Source organism: Synchiropus splendidus, chromosome 1 (genome assembly GCF_027744825.2).
Source record: "Synchiropus splendidus isolate RoL2022-P1 chromosome 1, RoL_Sspl_1.0, whole genome shotgun sequence".
Classification (NCBI taxonomy): Eukaryota; Metazoa; Chordata; class Actinopteri; order Syngnathiformes; family Callionymidae; genus Synchiropus; species Synchiropus splendidus.
Window position 1 is genome coordinate 41,009,561 of NC_071334.1, and position 25,973 is coordinate 41,035,533.

Sequence of the window (25,973 nt, forward strand, 5' to 3'; positions counted from 1 at the left end):
GCCTGAATGCACTGAGGAGTGCAAACTTCAGTTCCGCAAGGAACGGACGTCAGTCATTGTGATGCTTCTTACAGGATTATTCAGTGATAACATTCTGAAAACCGCCATGTTCATTTCAAACATATATGCACTACACTTATAAACAAACAACCAGCATATAAGACATTTGTTTAATGATGTGGCAACACAACAGAGACAGGAGTGAACACAAAATTGACTCACAAAGCAAGCAGAAATATTGCCACTTCAGGATCAGATGAAAAGCATTTTGTAGCTCTCAGATATTGCCAGGCTGTAAATGCATCTCCTTTATTGACTAGTGATGGGCAAAACAGTTCATTTTAATGACTCAGTTCATTAACTCTCGTACAGTAAAAAGAACGAATCCTTTCTGAGTCTAACAGTTCTTGGTTTCGCCACCTAGTGGCGACACACAATACTGTTTTGTAATTGTAATGCAGTTGGATTTAAACGTCAATTTAATTGACTTTACCAACATTTTACAAATAAAGCAAAGTTTCAAACATGGCATGCTGTTAAACAATGCGAACCAAATTTTTGGAATTTTTCTGTTTGCAGACATACTGTATGCAATTTACTGCTTGCAACCTCAGAGCCTCTGATGCCTTAATTAGTTAGATTTATGCATAACAACAATATGAATCATGAGGCATAATCGAAACCATCTGAACACCATATGAACACCATATGAACAAGTAAACGTCAGCAAAATATCACTGCTGAGGGAAGAATGCAGGCACACTAATCAGAGAAATGTTAGAAGATAAATGAAAATTTCAAAACACAAGAATAAATAACGTAAAACAAATGACTCTCTCCAGCACTTGGAGCAGGTTCTGCAGCATCCTCCTTGACACCCCACAGGAACAGGGTCTGAGAGACAAGAATGTTAGTGGTCACACACTGCACTAGCAACATGGTTTGAGCATAGAAAAAGTACCTGCATGGGATCATACACCCTGTATTGCCCACATGTATTTTTGTGTCTGGTGGGACAGAGGGTTGAAAGGGAGAAGAGAGAGAGAGATGGGGCTACAGGGAAGGGTGCTGGAAGTTAAGTAGTTTAAAGTTTTGAATGAACGTCAACTACTGGACCACATTACTGTGGTCATTTTGATGAGGAGATCTGTGCTAAAAACAAAGCCCTCAAACTTAAACCGCACATGTAAAGAGTGTGCCGGACTCCCAGATGAGAGAAGTGACCTCAGCATTTGGCAGAGTGGAATCCATTTACAATATCCAGGTTTCGTCAAGCACAGAAGGCAGAGGAGACGGTGAAGACTGTCCTAGCAGCTGTAGCACCTCTGAATTCAAGGAGAGGATGAAAAGAGACCTTGTACTAGATCAGACTTCGTAATAGAGAAGCAGACACACTTGCCAGAGGCAGACCAACTCTGCACATTTTACCTGTTGTCATGGTGGAAGAGACGTTCCCCAGTTAACATTTCACAGTTTTCTATAATGCACATTCTTGCCTGTTGCCCTGGCTCTCTCCATTTTTGGCAATACTGCTGCACCAGGCTTTCTGTGGTGATGAAGGTCATTGTGGCCACATCTATACCATTACAAATATTACCAACAGGGCTTCAACTTGGACATTTCAGTGTTTGGTGACTTTCTGTGTATTGTGAAACAACAGCATTTTTTTTTTGTTAATGACCTTGTTTCTTTTCAACTCATCACTGTTCGGTGAGGCAGTATTATGCCACCCCCTTTATAAGGGGGTAGTCTGCCACCATTGAGAGGTGAGTTCATGTTTTTTACTTCAGTGGAACAGGATTAACGGGACATGGAAATATTGCCCCAATGTAACTTTTTATGAGCATTACATAAACGAAAACAATTTATAAAAATAAATAAGCATTATAACCATTTCACTTATTTTCAATTTTACTATGAGAAAATAGGTTGAAATTTTCAGTGAATATGAAATTAGAACTTGTAAATAAAGATACTGAAAGATATGGAAAGACTTGTTATAAGAATATTATCATAAACTATGAAACTACACAAGTAAAAAGTGACTAAAATGATATCAATTTGAATACATATTAATTTGTGTTCTGCCACTTTATAATATAACAAAATAAACTCTTGAACACCACCTTTTATATCTTGAAACTACTATTTATATATATTGAAACTATCGATAGTTTGACTGACATTTTCTGAATTTACCACAAAACATGAATTCACACACTAGAAAAGGGTAGCAACATGTAACCTATAAATATTGCAGATTGTCTAGTCCAGGTGAACTCCATTAATATTTCCCACATTTCAGTTCTCTATAATACACATTCTTGCCTGTTGCCCTGGCTCTCTCCATTTTTGGCAATACTGCTGCACCAGTCTCCACGAGTCCTGTTTGCAGTAGATTACTAAATCTTTGCAGATCTGGGAGTTTTTGGACATCATCCAGAAGGCATCACAATGGTAAACTTTAGGAAGATTAGGTTTCACATTCTCAACTGGAGTGATTCATTCCTTTTCAAAGAAAAGTCATGTGTCAACAAATATGAATGTTACATTATTAACATACTTCTTGAATTATCCCCAAATACGAAAAAGATCATGAACGTTTATCTGCAGTTAGTAAATATCACCACTAGAAGTCAGTTTTGTTCTACAAAATTTACAATTACGGTACATATAACCTATTAATCACAATGGTGTGTTGTTTGTAACATGCTCACTGATATACAGCACATAATCATGTGGACAAAGTCACCACATGGATTGTTTTGAGGCTTTACACTTTGAAATAGGTACCACTTGTACGACTTCCGAAACTCACAGACATGTTACGCCCATGTGGAGTAACAGTCGTGACATCGTCGACTAATATAAAGACGGCAACAGGTTTGCAGCCATTCATTGAGCATTCATAGAGAAGAAACTACATTAACACACTTATCCAAATGTGACTAAACTTTGGCAACAAATTAGATAAGACCTATTCAATTGTGAGCACATGATTCCATATATTAACAATTTTTTGCGTTTCTCAAGTCAACTGAGTGTGTGAGAGGTACAGTAAGGAAATGGGCCCTGTGGTGTCACCTATGTTCCAAACATATTGGCGACCATTTTAAGTGCCAGAAAACCAAGCTCTGGCATGAAGTGAGAAAAATGGCTAAAATAAACACTTATGTGCCTACAACATTATTCTGTTGTAGTATCATAGAATCATTTCAAGAAAAAAGACTCATACAACAGGAAAAAAAGTTACAAAACAAATTTGTATTATTACATTAGAGTGAGTTAATCGAAGATTTGATTGGAAACTGAGAATATTTTCATGTCAAGCGGGCAGTGTGATCACGGCCACCATTTCATATATTGAGGATGCAATAAACAGATTAATTCAGCGCTGGTTCTAGATTTCTCTACTGCCTCAATCTGCACAAGGCGTAACTCTGAAACCAAACACAGCTCACAATTCTCTGCAACAACATTGAACAAATTCCAACGAGTTCCTACACTTCCCAGAAGGCAGGATTTACATGAAGCGAAAGCAAAGATTTCCACTGAGCACAAAATGAAGGCAGTAAAATATAAAAGCAGACTCGAATTTATGGCATCGAGAATTTGATGATTTTAAACCTCGTTTCATTCGAAGGCCTCATTAATCAACCCAGAGGCACCTCTGGCAAGCTTCGCCCAAATGTTAGAACATAGTTTAACATCAACAGATATACTGATGATTAAACAGCATTTAAATCCCAACATGAATTAGCCCGTTTAACTCGCGGCAAACTTCTAGTGTGACATTGACGCCAATGAAACTATGAAGTGATGCAAGCTCATGTTTTCATATTGCTGTTTATCCATTACACAGAAATATTGGTCATCACATGAGTAGTAATGGGAGCAGAGAGGTATTCTGCTTTTCTTAGTAAAATACTTGGCTGAAGCTGAAGTAATCAATGCTAGCTTTATGAAGGAGACTACTGCGGGTAGTCTCTCCTTTTAGTAAGGAACCAATCAAAATAGCGACTTGTGGTTAACGATGAAATTCCCCTAAACTTCATACGCATATTTTTCTATAAAATCTCTCAAGAATGTTCATTTTTACTATTTTTTTAAGAGAATGCAGTATTTCGCTAAATATTAAGCTTTTTATTACAAATTTTAGAGCAAGATTGTAAACAGGTTTTCGAAAGTTTGAACTTGTAATTAGTCTTGACTTTGTTGGACCTTCAAATAGAAGTGGAATGCGGATAAAATCACACTGACTCCACAATGGTTGCAAGCAGTGTAATGCATTTAGATTTTTTTCCCAGTTTCAAAGCAGAGGACATGGACATAAATACAGCTGCTCCTTTTCATGCACTTAAACCTCACCACAAGACGTAACTGTTGCAAAACATTCAAATTTAACCGCTCTATCATCACAAAGTTGTGTCCGCTTAATACCGACGATTTTGTACAAAAATATTCCATTCCATTCTCACAGAAAATACATTTTTTGTTTGTATTTCAGTATAAGACGTACAAATATCAATCACTAGGCTGGCAGAGAGGGCTGTTCCCCAAAGTTTTGTCCAAAATAATATTTACACAAACAACTTGGAAGGAGAAGTTAAACGATAATGATAAACATCAAATATGGCGTCACTCTAAAAATCGGACAATAGTGTGGTTATTGGCAAAAACAAAATAATGATTAGGCAGTGACAAAACAAGGCTAAAACTACAGTACAGGTACACCGGCTTCAAAAAGATTATTGTGAGACAATCTTCCCACCATTCTACATAGACACAGATTTACATGCCCAGCATTGGTGTAGGGTCAGAGGCGCCACATACTGTTCTGAGGTGGTGGACACTTCTCTGCTGCAGTTTAATTTATGCTGCTGTGTTTTGTCTTACAAATCAGCTGCTTTGCTGTGACAGAGAAGGAATAAGGCAGTCTTGTGCTTTAGCACTTGATGGTAGTGATGACACTTTCAACAAAACTCGAGTCTCCGACCCAGCTGTGATGCTCTCCCTGCCGTTGCACCTTGGCGATTTGTGTTCCTCTTCTAAATTTGAGCAGGACCGGAACGCTGTTAGCTGGAGGTGGCCTGCTGTTTGAGGACTGTGCACACGTTGTCCACTTTGCTCAGACTTTCTAAAAAGGGGATGAGGTCCAGCAGCTCTGTGTCGGACATGTCGTCGAACCATGACGCCACAGGTACCTGAAGCACACAATTCCCACACTTGTCTTTCTGTTGCACAAACACAAACGGGAACAAGGAAACTCACAGCATTGTCAGGATGGAAGATGTAGGAGGCGGGGGAATTGTCCAGGATGATGACCTTGTTAAGGTCTCTGCCCAGGCGACTCAAATCCTTCACATAGTTCTTTTGGTGGAACACACAGGACTCACGGAACAGGCGACAGCGAAATGTGCCCCACTTGTCGAGGAGGTCTGAGACGGGGTCAGCATACTGGATGTGCAGATGAGGATCAGGTCAGAAAAATGAGTGTGTCTTGTGCATGTTAAGGATTTGTCGACAAGCGCCACAGAACCATTTACTGGTCTCGTACGGCTTCTCATGGGAACTATGGTGAGCATTCATCACGGCAGACTTCTTGTAAGTGTGCTTTCATATGGACCTAGGGAAATCAGGATATCACTTATTCACCAACTAAGTACGACTACTAACAATTGAGTACTAGCTGATACCAATTACTAACAAGAGTAATTTATAACCATTTTCACTAATAACTTATTTGTGTGTTCAGCGTGTTCTCTGAAAAACCACCATTGCCCACAGATTTCACTTTGAACATTTCAAGTTTAGCCAGGGCAATCTACATATGTGCTGACCCAAGATCCTGTTACTGCATACTGGTTTACATGTACAGTGTTCCCTCGTTATCCCTAACAAAATATTAAATATTATTATTAATAATAATAATAAATATTAATATATATAATAATATTTGATGTTGATTTGAAAACTATGACTGTGAAGTCGAGCATGCTCAGGTTAGGTGTCGGGTTTCACACAGACCTACGACTAAAACTGAAATGGCTGGTCTATTGTGGTTTTATTAGGACTTTTTCCTGGATTCATGGCACTTTTCACGGCTGATTTCCTGTCTGAATGATCGTTGGTGGTCTGGAGTGACTGGAAGCACAGTGGAAGTCTGCCACCAAACTGTGCATCACAGAGTTCCTCCCAGCCAACAGGCGACGGGGAGAATAGGTATCATGAAACAGTGTTGCATGGCTGATGAAACGGTTTCCTAATTCTCAAATTTCTCTTTCAATTCTCAAAGGCCACCAGATGGCGGTCTTCACTAAGAAATCATTTGAGGTTTCATTGAATTAGTTGTTCAGATTTTTTACAGCAGATATTGCCATCTGGTGGCCTCTGAAAATCAGGGCACCATGCCATCAAGCCTCATCAACCCTTCAGTACTGTGCCATGAATCACTATTGCAGACCGCATATACCTGTGACCACATAGCACTGAAGTAGGTATCGGGTGCAAGTATTAGACAAGTAGGAGTACAGCACATTAGGACAGCATCAGTGCGAGTACCGATGTTGGTATAGGTATTGGGACATCACAAATTTTAATAAAACAGAAAACCTTTTAAGATCTGTAAAAATCCAGATTAAACTACAAAACTAAAAATTTCCAATAAGTCTAGAACATTTCGCTCAAATGCTTTCATTTGGTGCGTCCGAGACAAACACAGCTTCCTGGTACCACTCCAAGGTTACAAAATGCTTAGACTTAGACGCACTTTAAGTTCCTCTTTTGTTCCAAGCACTTGTTATATGAAATAAAAGTGAAGCCAAATTTCTCACCTTGGCTAAACTGGCAGTGAAAAGAACACACTCGAATAATTCTCCCATCCTCTTCAAAAATTCGTCCACGTGAGGCCGTTTCAGGACATACACCTGCAGAGAATGAGGATTCTTTACGACCAGGATCTGTAGCGCTTTCTTAATGTATTTGACAAACTCGTACTGCCTCGGGTTATGTCTACACTTCATATAACTGTGCAACAAAGCGCTTAAATTGACACAAATCAACACCAACATGACTTTACTAGATGTTTGGATGAGTGACGGTAGCGTTCCTGAACCAAGTCATCCAGAATAGGCTGAGCTTGTCTGAACAAACCTATCCTGGATTACTTGAACCAGGCTCGAACCATGGTGTTCCAGCCGACACAAAAACGACACCTCTAACAAAAAAGCACATCCATTTGTTGTAAAATTCACGCACATGGACAGTACCTGGTGTACTGTTCCATCTATTTCCACAGGAATGATGAAGTCGGCGTTATTCACTGGCTGTTGGGAGAGAACAGAGACTTATTTTCATTTGTCACTCACTTGACACCTCTTTTTTTTTTGTTGCTTTGTTGCCTGAGAAAGGGTCTCTGTTCTGCGTACTTGAAGAAAAGCTATTTATTTGTAATTCAAAAGCAAAACAAGTAGATAAATAAATGGTCTTTGAGAAAATGAGATGTACAAATAATAAGAAGTAATTATACATAATTGTGGTTAATGTTTTATTTCTCTTCGATATCTAGATTAGATTATGATAATCTTATATACATTTGAGAGTGGAAGAAAACAAATTAATGTCATAATCAGTATAACTTGTTTTAAAGAGGACATAACCTACTGATTTGAGTGTCATTTAAAACGATATTAGACGTCGATTGAACAAGGAACGTTTGTGACATTAGGGGGCTTTTCACACTGCGGGTTCTGTCTCGGGTGTCTAGCGTCCAATTTGCCACCTGCTGTGCCGCCTCGCACCTCTGCGCCTCAGGTGACGTCCTTTTTTTTTTCTTCTCAACTGGCAGCAAAATGGCTGATTTGTGATTCACGACAAAGCAGGTCTCAAGGAAGTTGTCATCTGTCTGGCGACACAAGCCTCAACGTATTTACCACCATCGACTTGACCACCTTAGTTCTCTCAGTTCTTAACACTACGAGTCATAGCCAACTCAGATATTAACAGATGATGGAGCTGATCCACGGCCGAAACAGAATGTGGCCTATCTTTTTTGTTGTCATGTTTATTTTACAAGAAAAAAAAATAGTGGAAACAAACTTCGCAATACAGACCATCTTGATTTATCCATGCGTGTGACAGTTGTGGAGAGTGTGGTGGACTCTGGTTCACTATCGTAGTTTTAAACTTATTTTTAAAACAGGGAACCTTTGATTGAACAGTGGTCGACTCTGAGTCTCTGGATCCGTGTTTATTTTATCAGATGGAGGGGTCCTCATAGGTTCTCTGACGTGGTCGTCTGCCTTGGTTCACATCAACACATGCCGGTCTCCCGCTGCTGTAGCCTCGGCGAAACACCGTCGTCAAAATAGTTGGATATTGGACGGACCTCCGCTCCGGTATTGCCGGTGGTGTTCTCTTCTGCGTCCCCATTAGGGTTAACTAATCGCTCACTTTCACAGGCAGCACTAATGCTACGACCCGGCATTAGTTAGGGACCATCATTCTAAAGCAGTGTAAGTGAAATCTTCAACAAAACAATGGAAAACCGTTTTAGGAGATAATAAAAGGAAAAAACAAAGGCATGACAGTTGTATCATGATTTCGAGAATAGAATATGTTCATATGATGATTTATTCACATTATTTCAAATATTTCTTCAAAAGCATCTAGGAAATGTGTCCAGACTGGACCATAGTTAAAGTAAACTGTGAAGAGATATGAGATTCAGCAGACAGACGGCTCAATTTAACCCCTGGCAGAGCAGTCTGTCAGGAGCGGCTTCTACCAGTGACATGAAACATTGAATTTATCATCTCTACACTTAATTAACTATTATATTTAAACATAAACAAATGATGTTGGAGACAAACTCCACTAGTAAGTTTGATCATAAAACAGTTTCAAGAGAGACCGAAGTGTCCAACACATAATCTGTCTGTTAAAAAAATCAGATGTTTATCAACCTAGCTAGGCCCGGACTGCTGCGCTCCAGTTTCCCAGCACCAGTCTCCTGCTGCTGCGGGTGAACACCTCAGTGTTGAGTTAGCAAAGTTATTTTTTAACAGTGTTGTACACCCAGACATCGATCAGACCCTTTACTACTCCGCATTTATCATATAGGTAGTTACCAGCATTGTACGAGTCGCCTGAGGAGACGTGCAGCTCTCCAGACGGGATCAAGTCTGTGACCAAAACCCGGTTTGCATGTCATACTTTTGATCCCACTGCACTCTCGAGACAGAGTGTGAAAAGCCCCTAAGAACTGGACCTATAGTCTAGTGAACTAGTGCTTTGTCCTGTTGAGGGTTGCGGGAAGTACTAGAGCCTATCCCAGTGGTCATTGGGTGAGAGGCCGGAATACACCCTGGACAGATCACCAGTCTATTGCAGGGCAGACAACATTCACACACACACACACACACCTTTGGGCAATTTTACAGTGTCCAATTGACCTAATGAGCATGTCTTTGGGCTGTGGGAGAAAATTGGAATACCCCTCACAGGCACAGGGAGAATTCTTCTTGCTACAGAAACTTTTTACATAGATGCCAGGTAGTTACACTAGTGACATAGGTAACCTGAGTGAGTGCAGGTATAAATAGTGGCTACCCATATCGACTTTTTATTCAACGCACGGTCGTTCTGGTTCATATTTTGTTACTAGATACCCGATTTTGAGGATTTTTTTTTCTTTTTCATGCCAGTATCCTGCTCAGCGGGTAGAACTTGTATCTTGCTGTTTGTTCCTGTTATTTATTTTACTTGGAGAATTGCATCACCTCTTGTTTGTCTGATGTCAGTAGTTTGAGCCGTATGTGATCTGCTCATCTCACAATGTTTGCTATGCACAGAAACTTCCCTCTGAACATTCTCCTCTCCACAATAGGTGGAAAAAAAGCTAAAGTTAAATTGATAAATGGATCCTTTTTTCCCATATAATGTACGCAGATGTTGAAAATGCATTTTGATGACAATTGGACAGTCAATCCACGGTGGTCGGTATCAGTGACCAACTTCATAAGACTTGATCTGAAAATTCTCAGGGTGAAAGTCAGAAAAACTAATTTCAAATGCCAAAAGACAGTGTCAAATTATTAAAAACAAATGATTGCAAACTCAAAAAAAAAGGCTTTGAGGTACCTTAAAAGAGCTGTGAACTAATGTCTCATCCAGATCTATAACCAAACAGATCTTTCCAGAGTCTTTTGACTTGGCAGGGGGCAACAATGGCTTCACCTGTATCTGGAAACAACCAACCACGTCAAGTCAAATTCTGCATTTCACATGATTAGAAGACACACCTTAGAGACTGTTCCATTCTCCTCCACAAGCAGGGGGGCATTGTTGTTAACAGGTGGAGGCTCCTGTTGGTCACGGCACAGACAGCAGGAGAATATGGAGAAGAAACCTCTACTTCGTGGCTTCTTAGTGGACAGAGTGGGTGAGGTACCTGCATTCGAGGAATGTCACGGCATACATATTAACAAAGTAGAACTGAGAGAAGGGACTACCTTGTCAAAACAATCAAACACATGAAAGAGACCCAAACTGTTATTACAGGAAAAAGATTCAACTAACATTCAGTTTTCATCTGATTGGCAAGACAAACCCGCAATTTTTTTTTTAATGATAAAAGAGACATATATATATGTGAGACATAGTCTATTTGCCAATTTTACAAAGCTACTTTCATATGGTTACAGAAATCTGATTCCAATCAAAAACACGAATTTCTATCTCTATCCTTGGGGGAGCCTATTATAGCAGTAATGCTTTCCCCAGCCTCTAACCCTAAAACTAACCATCCAAAACACATAGCCTTAACCAGGACTCTGAACCAAACTGAATCCCAATTGTAATGACCCAGCTGTTTTGAATTTTTCATCCTCAAATTGAGCCCCTCATGGGTTTCAGGTATAGCTATACCAAGACGCACGCACACAGGTACACACACAAGCTTAGTGAGGACTGCTCATTGATGTACACACTAAACCTATCCATCCAAAACAAATTGCTAAACTTTTAGTCTTTACCAAACTAGAACCCTATTATAATGACCTAGCCATTTTGATGTTATAATAAGCAAAATGAGGCTTAAGGAAGTGATGACGGCCAAAGTGCCCTCACTTTCGAAAAATGTCTTCGCTCTATTTGTAAAAAACTCATACATGTTCTCACAAAGACAGAAGTACAAGTACACACACATAAATTATGTGATGGATAATGTTTTTCTTTCAATTAGAGACAAGCATGTTGGGCTCTACAGCATATTTCTTAGAAAAGAGTGACTGTATGAAAGCAAAGATACTTGCTGTCATTAGGACAAAGCATCCTGGAGGCACTTGTGTCTGTCAGAAGCTGTTGTGCAATTGTTGAAGATGCCAGAAGCAAATAGACTCAAACAACAGCAATTAAACCTATCATTAAGGTGGCAACAAAACTTTGTAGGAATGTATAACAGAAAAAGTCAACTTACAAAGGCACATAAATTACTGGCATTTAAGTATGAAATTCAATGATAAAATAAACACAGATCCTAAAGATAATTATTTATCCCACAGTGGGAGTTCCTTCAAATTCACATGAATCCAGCTCTCAGCGATGCACTCAGCGACTTTCGAAAAGGGCGTCACATCTGAAGCTGCCTCCTTTTTCTGCCAGCTACACTTATCATCAACCTGCATCTGGGCCTAAAATACCCAGTCCATAGGGGCATAAAAACCATACCAAATAGCGTGACACCTCAACCACCATACTACAAATACCACATTAACCCCAATAAAATTTTCTTGATTAAAAATAAGTCAATAATTAAAGAAAGACAGTTCACATTAATGTTGACGTAAAAAATATATATCTTATTTTCACAAAATCTTGTGCAAGTAACAATAGCAAATTTTACTTGTACAGTAGTACCTCGGTTTTCGAATGTCCCAGACTTCGAACAGCACGCACCGATCAGCTGACCCACGATGCACTTTGTTATTGTGTATAACGCAGTCTCAGTGTCCTGTTAGCTACATTTACTGACTGTTTTTTTCTTAATATTTTGTCCGCACTGGAACGTGGTAGAGTGTCACAGGGGAGGTGCTCCTCGACAAGGCTGGAGCATGCACTTCAGGGTTTTATGTCCTGTTGTCAGCTGGAGCTCGGACAGGGATGAGGCGAGTCTCGGACAGAGCGTTACTTGGTTTATTACTTTGTCACAGCCAAACTGCACAGAACCGCACATTTAGAGCTGGACACACACCGGGCACCTCTCCACTTCTCGAGAGACGTCATTCACGCGGCAACCCCTCCCACATGCAGCGGCCACACACATACAAACAGTGCACCTGCAGCAGACAGTCTCAGACAGTCAGACATTCTCTCCTACAAAAGCCTATTTTAAGGCTTGGAATGCGTTTTCTTTTTCCATTAATTGTAATGGGAAAAATCGTTTCAGATTTCGAACAAATCGCTTCTCGAACAGCCTTCTGGAACGGATTGTGGTCGAGAACCGAGGTACCACTGTATTTACATTTTATTGTACATAAGTTTTACTTTATATCACGTGAAATAAATAAATCAATAGGTATTAGGGTTGTCACAAAAAAACACTTTCGCACTAATTCAATACTACAGTTATAAAGCCACTTACACTGGAGTGTTGAAAGTAAAGGTGCAAACACATCAAACTGGTCCAAACACACAACAGAATACCGATGTGGGGAGGTTTTTTTTTTTTTTTTTTTTTTTTTTAACCGTTTTCAAAAAATGTTGCAAAAGTAGTCAACAGGAAAGTCAAAGAAAGTTAATGTTTAGATGATCAAATAGTTTTAACATTTTTTTTACGTTTCAGACTTTGTTTTTCAAATAAAAATCATTATAATCAGAAGCAGCTGCAATTAATACTTTAATACATCATCGACAATAAAGAAACTATCAAATAGAGGAAATGTGTGCTACATGGATCGGACAGTCAAAATCATTTCCCCTTGCGTTGACCCGATCCCATTTAGTCACCAGTAGCCTGGGCAGTGAGCTGCAGTGTCTGTGGCATCACAGCTGAATTGATTGTGTAGCTAGATTTTTCTCAGCGATTCAAGAATGGTGGAATGGGTTGTCAGAATTTTGTCAGTGCTCTCACAGAGTCAGACTCTTCGCCACCAAAGCCGAATGTTGCCTTTTTTTTCCCCACTATTCAGCCGAATGTGTTCGGCCACCAAATGTTGCATCCCGACAAATACACGTTCCGTCAGTAGAACATGTTATTTGAATTTACCAATTGTTTCCCTTTACAGTTTCAGTCCAGGACAATTCTGACCAGGAGAAGGAGGAGGAGACATTACAGCCAAAAAGTATAGATTTTTTTTTAAATGAACAAGATTCATTATTGAAAGTCAAATTAAACAAATAGAGCAGAATGTTAGGGCTCCACAATTAATCTTAATCATGTCACGATTTTGGCAGCCTAACGATTTGCTAATGTAAAGCCACTAAACCACAATCCAAAATTGTTTAAGAAAAACACCCCCACAAACTCAACCCACAGCAATAAAACAATCAAGCAGTCAAATTTCTACGGGACTATATAAATGCTACTTGAAATCTCTCGTCACATAACAAAATCTATTTCTAAAATCTCCTTGTAACCCTTCTAATTTGGGCATAGTGTGTAAATATAGCCAAGTTTTATAACTGGAAAGATTATGGGGAAATACAGTTCCACACAACTACATTAAGTTGTTGTACAACATACATGCTATGTGATCCAATTATAGAATGAGGAGAGCACAACGAAACAGGAATGTTGTCATATCCTGAGCTAAAAATATAACTGTGTGAAACCACAGCTCCATTTCAGACTGACATTAGTGTGGGAAATGCTTCGCAGAAAATGTATGCTGAACCAAATGTTTATAATCCTCCTAAACCAGGGGTGTCCAAACTGTTCCAGAAAGGGTGAGAGCAGGATTTTGTTCCAACCCATGAAGGACACGAAGTTAAACCAATCAGGTGTCAGGTGCAACAAGCAGCACCAGACTGAGAATCAACTGATTACAGTCTCAAGACACCTGGTTGGTGAAACTGTGTGCGCACTAGTTGGGGTGGAGCAAAAACCTGCACCCACTGCGGCCCTTGGGGACCGGTTTGGACAGCCCTGTCCTAAACAATTATTATTATACTTACAATTATTACAATTATACTTAGGTCATGATATTGTTCAGACTGGACGGATGATTCATAAAGCTTTTCTTTACTTTTCTCACTGTCATGAGCATTTGTTTAGGTCTCTTTTGTGCACCATCCACTCTCTGTTTCTGGACGTGCCTGTGTTACCAACACAGAGACCATTGTATTCCTACTCTCATGCCTCTTTCATTCCCTTCTGGCTGTTCCCCCTACTCTGTTTGTGGATTCCAAACCCTAAGTGACCCTCCTAAGCGGTGCTCACAGGCCAAAAACAGGAAAGGGAAGCAGACATTCATCAGCAATGGAAGCCCTTCACATCAGGACATGGTACATTTTTATCAATGCAGCTCATCCAGCCTCATGAGAGTTCAAAAGGCTCATGATATTCCACAAACTCTAATTAGAAAAAAGAAAAAAGATCTGAAATCTAAATTTTTATGTCAATAAAGAATTTTCACAGAAATAAACATGTGTCATGTGTGAGAAACAGTAAGGTTGTTGCTTTGTAAAAAAGAAACTGTAAACATCTATTTGTACAAAATACCAAATTTGTTAAAAACATCTGAGTCAAATAATTGTTAATGATCAATCGTTAACTTTCGTATCAGCTGTGTATCTGCGATGGTTTTCTAAACTTTCACACCTTTAAACATTCATTCATTCAAACAGCAGTATTTATATATGTAGTTCCTGGTCCACTGATCACACTGATGCACAAGACGCGTCACAGCTAGGATGATAACAACAACAAGGGATGTTTTTCGCTACACAGTGGCCAGGGTTTCCACTAGTCTGAATGTATTTGAAATTCTTATGAAATTGAAATTTTCATACAAATATTTTCAGGAAATTAAGAGCTTTAGTTTAAATAAGGTTATATAAAACTTGAACATAGCCACCATTGTGATTTATATATATATATATATATATATATATATATATATATATATATATATATATATATATATATATATATATATATATATATATATATATATATATATATATATACGGTATGTATATGTTATATATATTGTGTGGGTAGAACATCTGTTTAGTGATCGGTGGGGTCAGGTGTTCGAATCCCACTCCTAACAGAATGGGCATATTGAGAGTGAATGATATCTTCCAGTTGGGTCCTTGGGCAAGACCCTTAACACATTTGTCTACCTCATTGCATGATAAGTGAGAGTAAACAGAATGCCAGACCGGCTCAGACAACCCCAACACCGATTAGGGAGGATAAGTGAAGTACTACCTCTAGGATCTCTGGAGTTACTTCACTGTGAATACAGTGATAGAAACAATTCCAACTGCAAACATCACTGAGACCAATGAGCTAATGTACAGAACAGCTACAGTGAGATGCCTTGAGATGCCTGGACACCAGAAGGGCACTGTGAAGGCGAACAAAGGGCAGCGCCCACCATGGAGGATGAACAAAGACTCCCAGCCTAGGCCACCCATCTGAAGATATACACAAGAGAGACTGAAGCCCGGCGAATAAAAAAATAAGGTAATAACACAAGAGCTAACCCACCAAGGCTGGAGAGGCATATGAGAGAAAGAAGCACCACATAACACCGATGCACAGTGGCTAAAAGCTCTACGAGCAGACTACACCAGTCTCTCTGAACAAGGTGCCGTTACATCACAGTAGCAGACACCCAAGAGAAAGTCTCAGGTATGAACAACTAAAGAGCTGGCTAAAGAGGCTGACCTAACTCCATGAGCGCTAGCAGTAGAAATGAACCAACTGCTGAGAGATGGGACCCACCCGGGATGGCTGACCAAGGGCAGTACAGTCCTGATTCAGAAAGATCCTCAGAAGGGAACAATCCCATCCAGGATTTTAAGCGCTGATTTTGAAACAGAGCGTCCATAGCCACGGCCACATGCCCCATCCCAACCCATAACTTCACCCCCAGCCCATTCCCCTCCACAACACACTAGGACGAATGTTTCCACTAACATAACTTGCTGTGTTTAAAAAAAACAACTCATGCACATGTAATTGTACAAAAGTAACATAATTTTATAAAGTCAAACATATTGCGCCAAATATCATAAATGTTGCCACAATAACAAATTCATAATGCAGAAACAGCTGGGGGTCCACTTCCTCTTCTTCTTTCGCGGTGATGGAGCCTCTTCCTCGCTCTCCTGATCTGATGAAGGGATGCGACTCTCTCCTTCAGATAACTGACCCTGATGAATAATAATTATAATTATTTCTATCTCGTCAACAGTTGTGTTCATCTTCCTTCATATAGTGATGAAAGACAAGTACCGAGTTGCATCAGCTGTGAATCTGTGATGGTTTTCGGAACTTTCACACATTTGAACATTCAAACAAGAAAACAATTCTTACCTGTTTTTCCTGAAGGAAGACGCTGAGTGTTGTCATTCTTGTCTTTTTCATTTTTCACACATTTGGTCTGGAAAATGTTTTATAGCCTTTACATGAAAAAGGACTGCAACAACTGTATATTTCTATATAAAATATATACACGATGTTCATGCGTTGTTCGGCAAACGCTGCACGCAGTTCTCACAGGAGTTCATGCGACCCTGTCGCCAGGTGGCTCACCCGATTAAAACACTTTCAGTTCGTTTTGTAAAATTGTTTCAAGCTTTTAACTTATCTGGCTTTTTCTCTTGTAATCAGCGTCAAACAGCCAATTGATAGCGTCACTCGTCCATGCTGCGTCGACCAATGAAAATGCGAGTGCCGCAAATTGTGAGATGTGAATAACCGCTAAGATTTGGCCCGTAAACAAACACGGCGTCCGCGGCGGCCAAGGTTCTGGTGCCAGTGCAGGGATGAGACGTGGGGAATTTATCACATTCAGTGAAAATACTGCACGGAAACGTACCTTTTCACAGAAATATGATGAGACTATGATTGCAGGCACTGATTAAAAAATTAGGGAGTCCGTCTGAAAAAGAAATGGGCGTCCGTATGTAAGAGAAATGGGCGCCAATTTTTCACGTTTTGCAGTTCGCCCAGACATCCCTCAGGCTAAAAGCCTAATCCCATCCAACTATCGGCCAATCACCTGCCTCTCCACAACATGGACACTCCTATCGGGCGTCATTGCAGCTAAGATAAGTGGGCACATGGATCAATACATGACAATGACACAGAAGGGCATTTGAAGGACAGCAGGGGAGCAAAACACCAACTGCTGGTCGACAGGACAGTCGCTCGAAATTGTAGAACCAGACAGACCAACCTGTGCACTGCCTGGAATGATTACAAGAAAGCCTATGACTCAATGCCACACTCATGGATGCTGGAATGTTGTCTGAGACTGTACATGATTAACAAGACTCTGAGGGCCTTCATTGCAAACTCGAGGCAATGGAATATCACCCTTGAGGCCAACTTCGAGCCAATTGCACAAGTGTCCATCAAATGTGGCATATATCAAGAAGATGCTCCCCACTGCTGTTCTGCATAGGCCTGAACCCCCTTAGCCAAATCATCAACAAGACTGGCTACGGATACCGACTCCGAAATGGGATCACCATCAGTGACCTCCTCTACATGGATGACATCAAGCTGTACACTAAGAGTGAGCAAGACATCGACTCACTGATCCACACCACCAGGATCTACAGCAGTAACCATGTAAGGAGGGTTCCACCCTAAGTCCAGTACCCAGAGGCTATACAAAAAGTGCAAAGAAGGTGGCAGAGGATTAGTGAGAGAGCCACTATCCAAGGCAAAACATCCAAGCTCCATGACTATGTCAGGAAGATGGCCCCCAGAGATGGAGCACTTAGTGTCTCAGACAATGGAAACTGACAGAGAGGGAGGAACTGGAGGAACAATCATGGGAGGAAAAACTCCTGCATGGGATGTACCATCAACAGATAGCTGAAGCGGCTGACATGAACAAATCCTACCAATGGCTAGAGAGGGCTGGACTGAAGGACAGCACAGAGGTACTCATCATGGCGGCACAGAAACAGGCGTTGAGCACCAGAGCAATAGAGGCTCAGATCTACCACACCAGGCAAGACCCCAGGTGCAGGCTCTGCAAAGAGGGCCCTGAAACAGTCCAGCACCTCACAGTAGAGTGTAAGATGGCAGGAAAAGCATACATGGAATGCCATAACCAAGTGGCTGGTATAGTGTACAGAAACATCAGTGCAGAGTACAAACTGGAGACCCAGAGGTCAAGCTGGGAAACACCTCCCAAGGTGATGGAGAATGACCGAGCCAAGATCCTGTGGTACTTCCAGATACAGACAGATAAGGTGGTAATGGCCAACCAACCAGACATTGTGATCATAAATAAACAGCAGAGGAAAGCCGCTGTGATAGATGTAGCCATCCCGAGCGAAGGGAACATCAGGAAAAAGGAGCACAAGAAACTAGGGAAATACCAGGGGAAAAGGGCAAAGAAGGCCTACAGAAATCCTGGAAGGTGAAGGCAACAGTAGTGCCTGTGGTGATCGGAGCACTCGGAGCAGTGACCCCCACACTGGAGAAGTGTCTCCAACAGATCCCTGGAGAAACATCAGACTTCTCACTCCAGAAGAGTGCAGTCCTCGGAACAGCTAAGGCACTACACAGGACCTTCAAGCTCCAAGGCCTCTGGTAGAGGCCCGAGCTGAAGAGGAGTAACAGCCACCCAACCCACCTGGGAGAGGGGGGTGGGTAAGAAAAGAGTTTTGTGTGTACACGCACGCACGCACGCACGCACGCACACACACACACACATATATATATATATATTGAAAGCTGGTCTCACAACTCCAGAGTGTGGTAAGGGCTCCACACATCACAGGTTACTTGAGGAGCCTGTGGAAAGCTTGTGTTTATGAGATGACTTCTTCATGCTATTTTCATTCTTAAATTTTGTAAATAGTGGTGTGCCATTGTATCAGTAGCTTTTAGTTTTAATACAAAAGCGCATTGCGCCACTATTTTTATTTTATTTTAATAGACCCACACATTCAAGTGTGGTGACCCCTGTGGAGTTCTGACAGTTGATCCCTTCGGATGCCATGCATGCTCCAGCAGCAGTGTGTTTTGGATCATTGTCCTGTACAAAGCGATGGTCTGATACAAAATGTCTTCTTATGTACGGAGCAGCATGCTCTCTAAGGATATATAGCAGGGGTGGCCAACCAGTCAGTGGCTAAGAGCCACATTGTTTTACTGTGTTGCTGAAAAGAGCCACATCCTACAAATATATAAGGCTGTAAGGCTCACCTAAACAGCTGGTCATTTGACTTAGTGGCAGTATAGCAGTTAAGGCGCGTCCCAGTATATCACAAGGTTGCTGGTTCGCATCGGGCGTATATCTTTGTGCATGCATTTTTCAAATTACTGTGATCCTCCTCAAAATATCAAGCGGCTTAGATAGAAACAAGTGCACCATTTATTTTACTTTTTTACGTGGCTCCGGTCAGACTGGAGCATCTCATCTTCACTACACACTAAATTAAACGAACTTCACAACGATCAACAACAAATAATACGTGAAACACATGCCATACGTTTAGTTTAGAGAACTCAACTAAACGATGATCCAAGCCGTGGGCATGCTCCATCTATCTGTTCTCATCTACTGTTGTCTGTTCATGAGCAAGGGGCTCAGGTAACCTAAAACAAAAGTGTCCCTGACTTGGTGTGACCTCATGATTCATATGGTAATATTTGTCAGAGGGTGGAAAACTCTCCGTGCTCCATCAAGTGCTGGTGTTTTAAATATCGTATTTAATTTGTGGCATTGACACCTCCTTGCAGACCATTTTCCCGTGCATGAGCTGCAACATGCAAACTTTACACCAGTGGTCCCTAACCCCAATTGGTACCGGGCTGCACAAGAAATAATTAATTATTTCCATTTTGTGTATTATCTGAGTGTGAAAGATCTTAAAACCTTAGATCTTTAATATTGAAAGATGACTGGATTCTCTTGGTCACTCTTGGACAGAATCTAACCTACCATTTCGCAAAATGAGTAGGAAACAGCCGTTTCTTTGTGAAGCGGAAAAGGCTCAGTGAAGAGACAGGAGAACAGCCAACAAATTCCAAGAAGTAGAACGTTTTTAACAGACAATAAATGAAATGAATGAAACACAGATTTATCATGGCTGTCTACCATCACTCCAAGATGGGACCATCTCGTTGCATAAAAACAAGCTCAGGGCTCCCGTTGATGCCCTGATGCCATGTTTAAACATTACCATCGCGACCAGAGTCAGAGAGCATGAGAGCACTGGTAGAGTAGGACAGTTTGTGAGTCTTAGCAGGCACACAAACATGGCCAAACAGGCCTTATCAGATGGTTCAAAGTAGCAAATTCATACCCCGTGGGCCACGTTCCAACTGTCAAGCGTTGACCGGTCTGCGGTGATAAAAAAGGTTGGGGACCACTGACAGAATGAAAAAGCTTCCACAGGACATGCTGCTGGTGAGTGAGCTGCGAGTCGGGAAGGAGAAGCGGACACATCACAACCCATGTGCTGTGCATCATCAGCATGTCAGCTGTCACACGTGCGTTTTCACCGATCACACTGAGATCGGCCGATCATGATCTGTGACCAACCGATCGCAGTATCCCTAGTTGATATAGACAATAACCATGACAGTTGTTGCAGTGAGTGTAAACTACTCTCTTGTTCGACCAGGCTTTTAGCTAGGATTTTGAAACCTACCCGAACCCCACCCCTCCTGACGCACCATGTCAACGACTGACAACAACTTGCTTTAAAATAAACACAGCTGTAAACATCTATTTGTACCAAAATAACAAATAAACAAGCATCTGAGTCAAATAAACATTTACTGCCACAGTAACACTTGCCGGGGTCTCCTGGGCAATTGTTTTACATGGCTGTCCACGATTAATTAAAATAATAATAATAATGAAAATATGATTGATTATGATTCTTTCTCTTACTACAAGCCATTGTGTGAACAGCCTTATGTCTACATCTTTTTTCATATATTTATGCAAGATAAGCATGCAGTACCAGCTGTGATGGTTTTCTAAACTTTCACAACCACAACATTCATTCAAACAATACATATATGAAGGCTTGATTAAATAAATAAAACTACTTTTTTGATCCCTGTTAAGCTATTTTGCTGTCATTCTAAAAGGGCTGTGTGTTCGTCCACCTGCTGGTGGGATGCGGGGGGCGGGGAGCGCAAATTGTTCCTATTAGAAAGCAATGAGTTAGTTTTGTGATTGTTTTAAGTTTTGGACTTATCTGCGGTTTTCTCCTGTCATCAGAATCAGACATCCTATCAATAGCAGCACGCTTCCATGCCGCGAGTGTCGCGACTCGCGAGATATGGATAACCGCAACATTATATCGGTAAACAAATATCGTGACAGCCAAAATACGGTTGCAAAAGGTTCAAGAATGTGCAAATTTGGATCATATTCGCCGAAATTACCAGGAGGAAACACAATGTAATGTAAACCAGTGAGATGACACTACGAGTTGGGCATTATACATGCTTATACGTGCGTTTGGTTTTGAGCGCTGGAGGTCATCCATTTTTTCATGTTTTGCAGTTTAGCCGCCCTCTAGCTGAAAGCCTGTCTTATTCAGAAGCAGTAGCTTCGTTTTGTTTGCGAGGACAGCACGTCTCAAGGATTTTAAATTGTGGTTTGTTTTTGTGGTCGATTTCACATTTTATTTGACGTCTGACGTTCATGGGAACCTTTTGCCGGTCCCTACAGGTCCAAACCTCAATTAGAGGATGGACACTTCAAAATAACTGGGTCATTATAATTAGGTTTAAGTTTGGTTCAGGTGGTTCATGTGTTTTGGAGGGTTAGGTTTTGGGTAAGAGGCTGCGAAAGCATTATGTCAATGAGAAACCTCCAAATGTCCCCACAGTGGTAGCAATACAAACAAGTGAGTCTGCACACGCACACATGCATTAGTGTGGACCAATATTTGATAGGACAGTGATCTTATGAGGACAATTCAAGCTCTGTGCATACATTTTGGCCGGTCCACATAGAGTTTTGAGGGTAAAAACTCATAACTCAGTCATTATAATCTGGTTCAAGTTTGGTTCAGTCCTGGTTAAGGTTAGACATTTGTTTTTGATGGTTAGGTTAGTAATAACTCTCAATATGTTTCATATCTTGGATGACTCAAAGTATCTACTTTTGCTTTGCTGGTGGCGCTGCAAACCCTTGGCATTCTTGATGAGCTTCATGATGTTGTTGCCTGTTGGAAACCCTTATCAGGTGACTACATCATGAAGCTCATCACCAGAATGCCAAGAGTGAGCAAAGTAGTCATCAAAGCAAAGGATAGCGGTTTTGAAGAATCTACAATATAAAACATCTTCAGTAATGACACATTTACTGCACGTTTACTACATAATTCTATAAATGTTCATAGTTTTGTTGCCTTCCGTGAGAATCTAGAATGCAAATAGTTTATGGAAATTAAGAAAACACACTGAATGAGAAGTGAGTCAACTTGTGGCCTGCAACTGTATGCGGAGCCAGACATACTTATCGGACACATCCACATCCGGACAGAAACTCAAAACACTATTAGAATTGTGTTGTTAAGTCAGTCTCTAAATTGTTGTTTTATTTACACTTACTTTACTTTTAAACACAAATGGTGCTGTTTTCACTGATATTGTTTTTCAGTTAAACAAGTTTCATATATGATACTGTCAATATATATGAAATAAATAAAAATCAGTATGACAAGGTCTTTCTTTTCAAAAATCAGTGATCAGCCAGAAAAGTGACCCGTGCATCCCTAACTTTAAGTGATTCTGAGTACCCTGAATATGAAAATGAAAATGAGATGTGTGACTAACAACATTTTGTGGGACATATTCTGTGATATGTACTTAAACACATGAAAAAGTAAACTTAAACAAAAAATAGACATACAGAAGACATAGGAAATAATTCGGGAGACACAGCACGGACCCAGCACCTCCCTATATCAACGGAGAGTGTGTGGAGAGTAGGGATGGGCAATAAGTTATCGTAGACGATATACCCCCGATAACAATCTCCACGATGACAATTCTGCATCTCACGATAAATTTGACACACACACGACACACTTGCGGCAGTGGACCTGCATACATGTACATGACAAGACCGTGACGGCACGCCGCACTCTCCAGCTCCGCGCTGTGTGACAGTTGTGGAGAGTGCAGTGGACTATGGTTCACGATCATAGTTTTAAACTTCTTTTTAATACAGGGAACATTTGATTATGACACTGGTCGACTCTGAGTCTCTGGATTTATTAGATCGAGCAGTCCTAATAGGGTTTCTGATGCGGGTGTCTGCCTTGGTTCATATCAACACATGCAGGTTTCCCATTGCGTTGGCGCCTCGGCACAAAACACCGTGGTGAAAATAGTATTTATTGTGATAATGATCGTCATCGCCAAAATTACAATATTTATTGTGATTTTTTTTTTTTTTTGGTCCATATCACCCATCCCTAGTGGAGAGACTCCATATCTTCAGGCTTCTCTGTGTCCTCATTACTGGTAACACTTCCAGGACAGAGAACATGAACGCACTCACCAAGAAGGCCCAGCAGCGTCTACACTCCCTCAGAGTTCTTAGGAAGCACAGTTGGGGCCTTAACCAAATGTTGACCTTCCATCGCGCTTCTATCGAGAGACTCCTGACATATTACATCACAGTATGGTACAAAATCTATACCATAGAAGACGCCAAAGGCAGTCAAGACAGCACAGAAAATCATCGGCTGCCCTCACACCTCCTGGATGGTGTTGTACACCTCTCCAAGTACATTCTCGAGGAGCTCTCACCCTGGCTTTGAACTGTTTGACAAGTTGCACTAAAGGTGCATCAGCACAATGACAAACAAATTGAAAAAAAGATGTCTAAAAGCCATCACTATCCTGAACTCCTACATTCGCTAACTCAGGTACATTATTATTATAATTCTAATTATTCAGGGATCTTATTTATTCAGGAATATTTTATATATTTATTCAGTCTCAGATCACTTAATTTAACAACCAATTATGATGTTTACAAGATGTTTTTTATTCTGCACTACTGAGGAAGATGCTTTCAATCTCATTGTATGTATGTATGTATATGTGTATAGCTCCTGTACCTGCACATAGTGACAATAAAAGGCTAGTCTTCCATTCTAATATGCGAGGTTCTAGAGCAGTTGATTTCATGTGTTGGTGACATTGTGAAAATGGAGAGTGTGACCATTCAAGGAAGTCTGCTATTGTGCTACACTGTATGTTTCTGCAGCCTGAAACACCAGACAGCAGTCTTTGTGTAAGTCCTGTTCATAAAAAGTACAATAAAGCACTAACAAGTATAACACAAAAAGAGTCATAATTTCTATCATTATCATCGCTAACGGAGAGCAGTGCAGCAATCAATGGAATAAATATTTAACAACTGCCAAGCCTTTTTTGGTCAGTGTTCTTTGCACCATTAGTTTTACCTGTAATCAGACGATTCTCCAACTTGTTGAGAATGAGTTTATTCAAAGAAAATTAAGTGTCCGTCAATGAATTTAACTGTTTTAGTGTGGATTCCAAATTCATCTCGCGTTACTACGTCATTTCCTGGTCTTCCATCACAAAGCAAAGGGCCGCAGTCAAAGACCCAGCAGCAGTGATAGTTTTTGTGATGCAACTTCCCATAACTGTTTACTCGTTGGTGTTCAACTAAGCGCACCTTTGGTAAATTCAATGCTCGAAAAACGGTTTTCAGCGCTACTTAATTCCAGTTTCTGTCGGCTCTGGGTCTGTGCACGAATCAGGAAACTATTACTCAAGAAAAGTGAAGTGGGTCCAGTACAGTAGTAAATGCAGACTCACCCCTGTCGGTTGAAGTCGTGCTGCCCTCTTCATCCCGGCTGACTTGGGTGATAACTGAGGACGGATTGTCCATCACATCAATGTCTGGTCCAGAGTTTTAACTCTTGAGATTCTTAAGATTATCCTGGTCTCTTGACGTACGCTGCATTAAAAAAAAGTCGCCTGCAAAAGCTAGGAAAAACTCGCATGCAAGACTTTACAGCTGGTTCATTCCGGTTACATCTGCCTTGAAGTTTTACTAGTTACAAAAAATATTTACATTCAAAAGAATTAGGCAACTTTGTTTCAATATGGTGCTGAACTCCGCTAGTAATTTCAAGATACAAACACGGAGGTTTCAAGGCTCCCCATTACATTTAAAGCGACAGAGCAGGCGTCCTCGACATTTTTGACGACGGTCCCTTAAAAAGTTAGTCAAAGCTAAGCTGAAAAGTTAGCTTTAGTTTACATGTCAAAAGCGGCTCCACTAAAACAGCTACATAAACACGCACTACATGTTCGAAGCCCGCACAGCGCCACAGAAGTCTTCCTACAACACAACAGGTGACTTTGATCACAATTGATCAAATTACACGTCTGACGGCACAGAGCTAACAGTCCACAATAGCCGTTGCTTGCAATACCTGGAGTTCTATTGACCAGCGTCGATTTGTGATTTGGTTCCGCACATTTTCCGTAGTTTAAAAGCCAATGTTAAATCGAGCGGAGGCGAAGGCGAGTGACGGCGAAAACTTCAGACGCGCAGATACGCCCAGTTCGGGCCCCCTTGAAACTGACCGTTCCAGGGATCATTGCTAAAGTTTCAACTTCAGTTGTGGCGCAGAAACTATAGACGTACCAAACTTCAGCGACAAAAAGAAATAGTCAGGCATTGTTGTGTCAAACAATTTAATATTCACATGTTGTATTGACACTTTAAAAAACTTAAAACAAAAAAAAAAACGTAGTG

General features: G+C 40.8%; 1 protein-coding gene across 2 annotated transcripts; it reads right to left on the reverse strand.

Moving 5' to 3' along the window:
* Positions 1–3,245: 3,245 nt before the first annotated feature.
* On the reverse strand, positions 3,246–25,773 carry ctdsp1 (CTD (carboxy-terminal domain, RNA polymerase II, polypeptide A) small phosphatase 1). 2 transcript variants are annotated; one of them, XM_053857426.1, is made up of 7 exons: positions 25,025–25,773; positions 10,302–10,450; positions 10,141–10,236; positions 7,269–7,325; positions 6,834–6,926; positions 5,272–5,457; positions 3,246–5,204 (listed from the first exon to the last, which is right to left on the reverse strand). In XM_053857426.1, the coding sequence occupies exons 1-7, from the start codon at positions 25,095–25,097 to the stop codon at positions 5,076–5,078; spliced, it is 783 nt and encodes a 260-aa protein (XP_053713401.1). In that variant the 5' UTR covers positions 25,098–25,773; the 3' UTR covers positions 3,246–5,075. The 2 variants fall into 2 exon arrangements, with proteins under 2 accessions (XP_053713401.1, XP_053713393.1); XM_053857418.1 differs by having other exon boundaries at positions 10,141–10,242.
* Between the last annotated feature and the right edge of the window lie 200 nt (positions 25,774–25,973).

Coding starts and splice junctions, on each gene's coding strand:
- ctdsp1 (XM_053857418.1), bottom strand. CDS start 25,097: ATGGACAATCCGTCCTCAGTTATCACCCAAGTCAGCCGGGATGAAGAG. Junction 10,451..25,024: donor CACGACTTCAACCGACAGGG/GTGAGTCTGCAT, acceptor CCTCGAATGCAG/GTACCTCACCCACTCTGTCC. Junction 6,927..7,268: donor TAGATGGAACAGTACACCAG/GTACTGTCCATG, acceptor CATTCTCTGCAG/GTGTATGTCCTGAAACGGCC.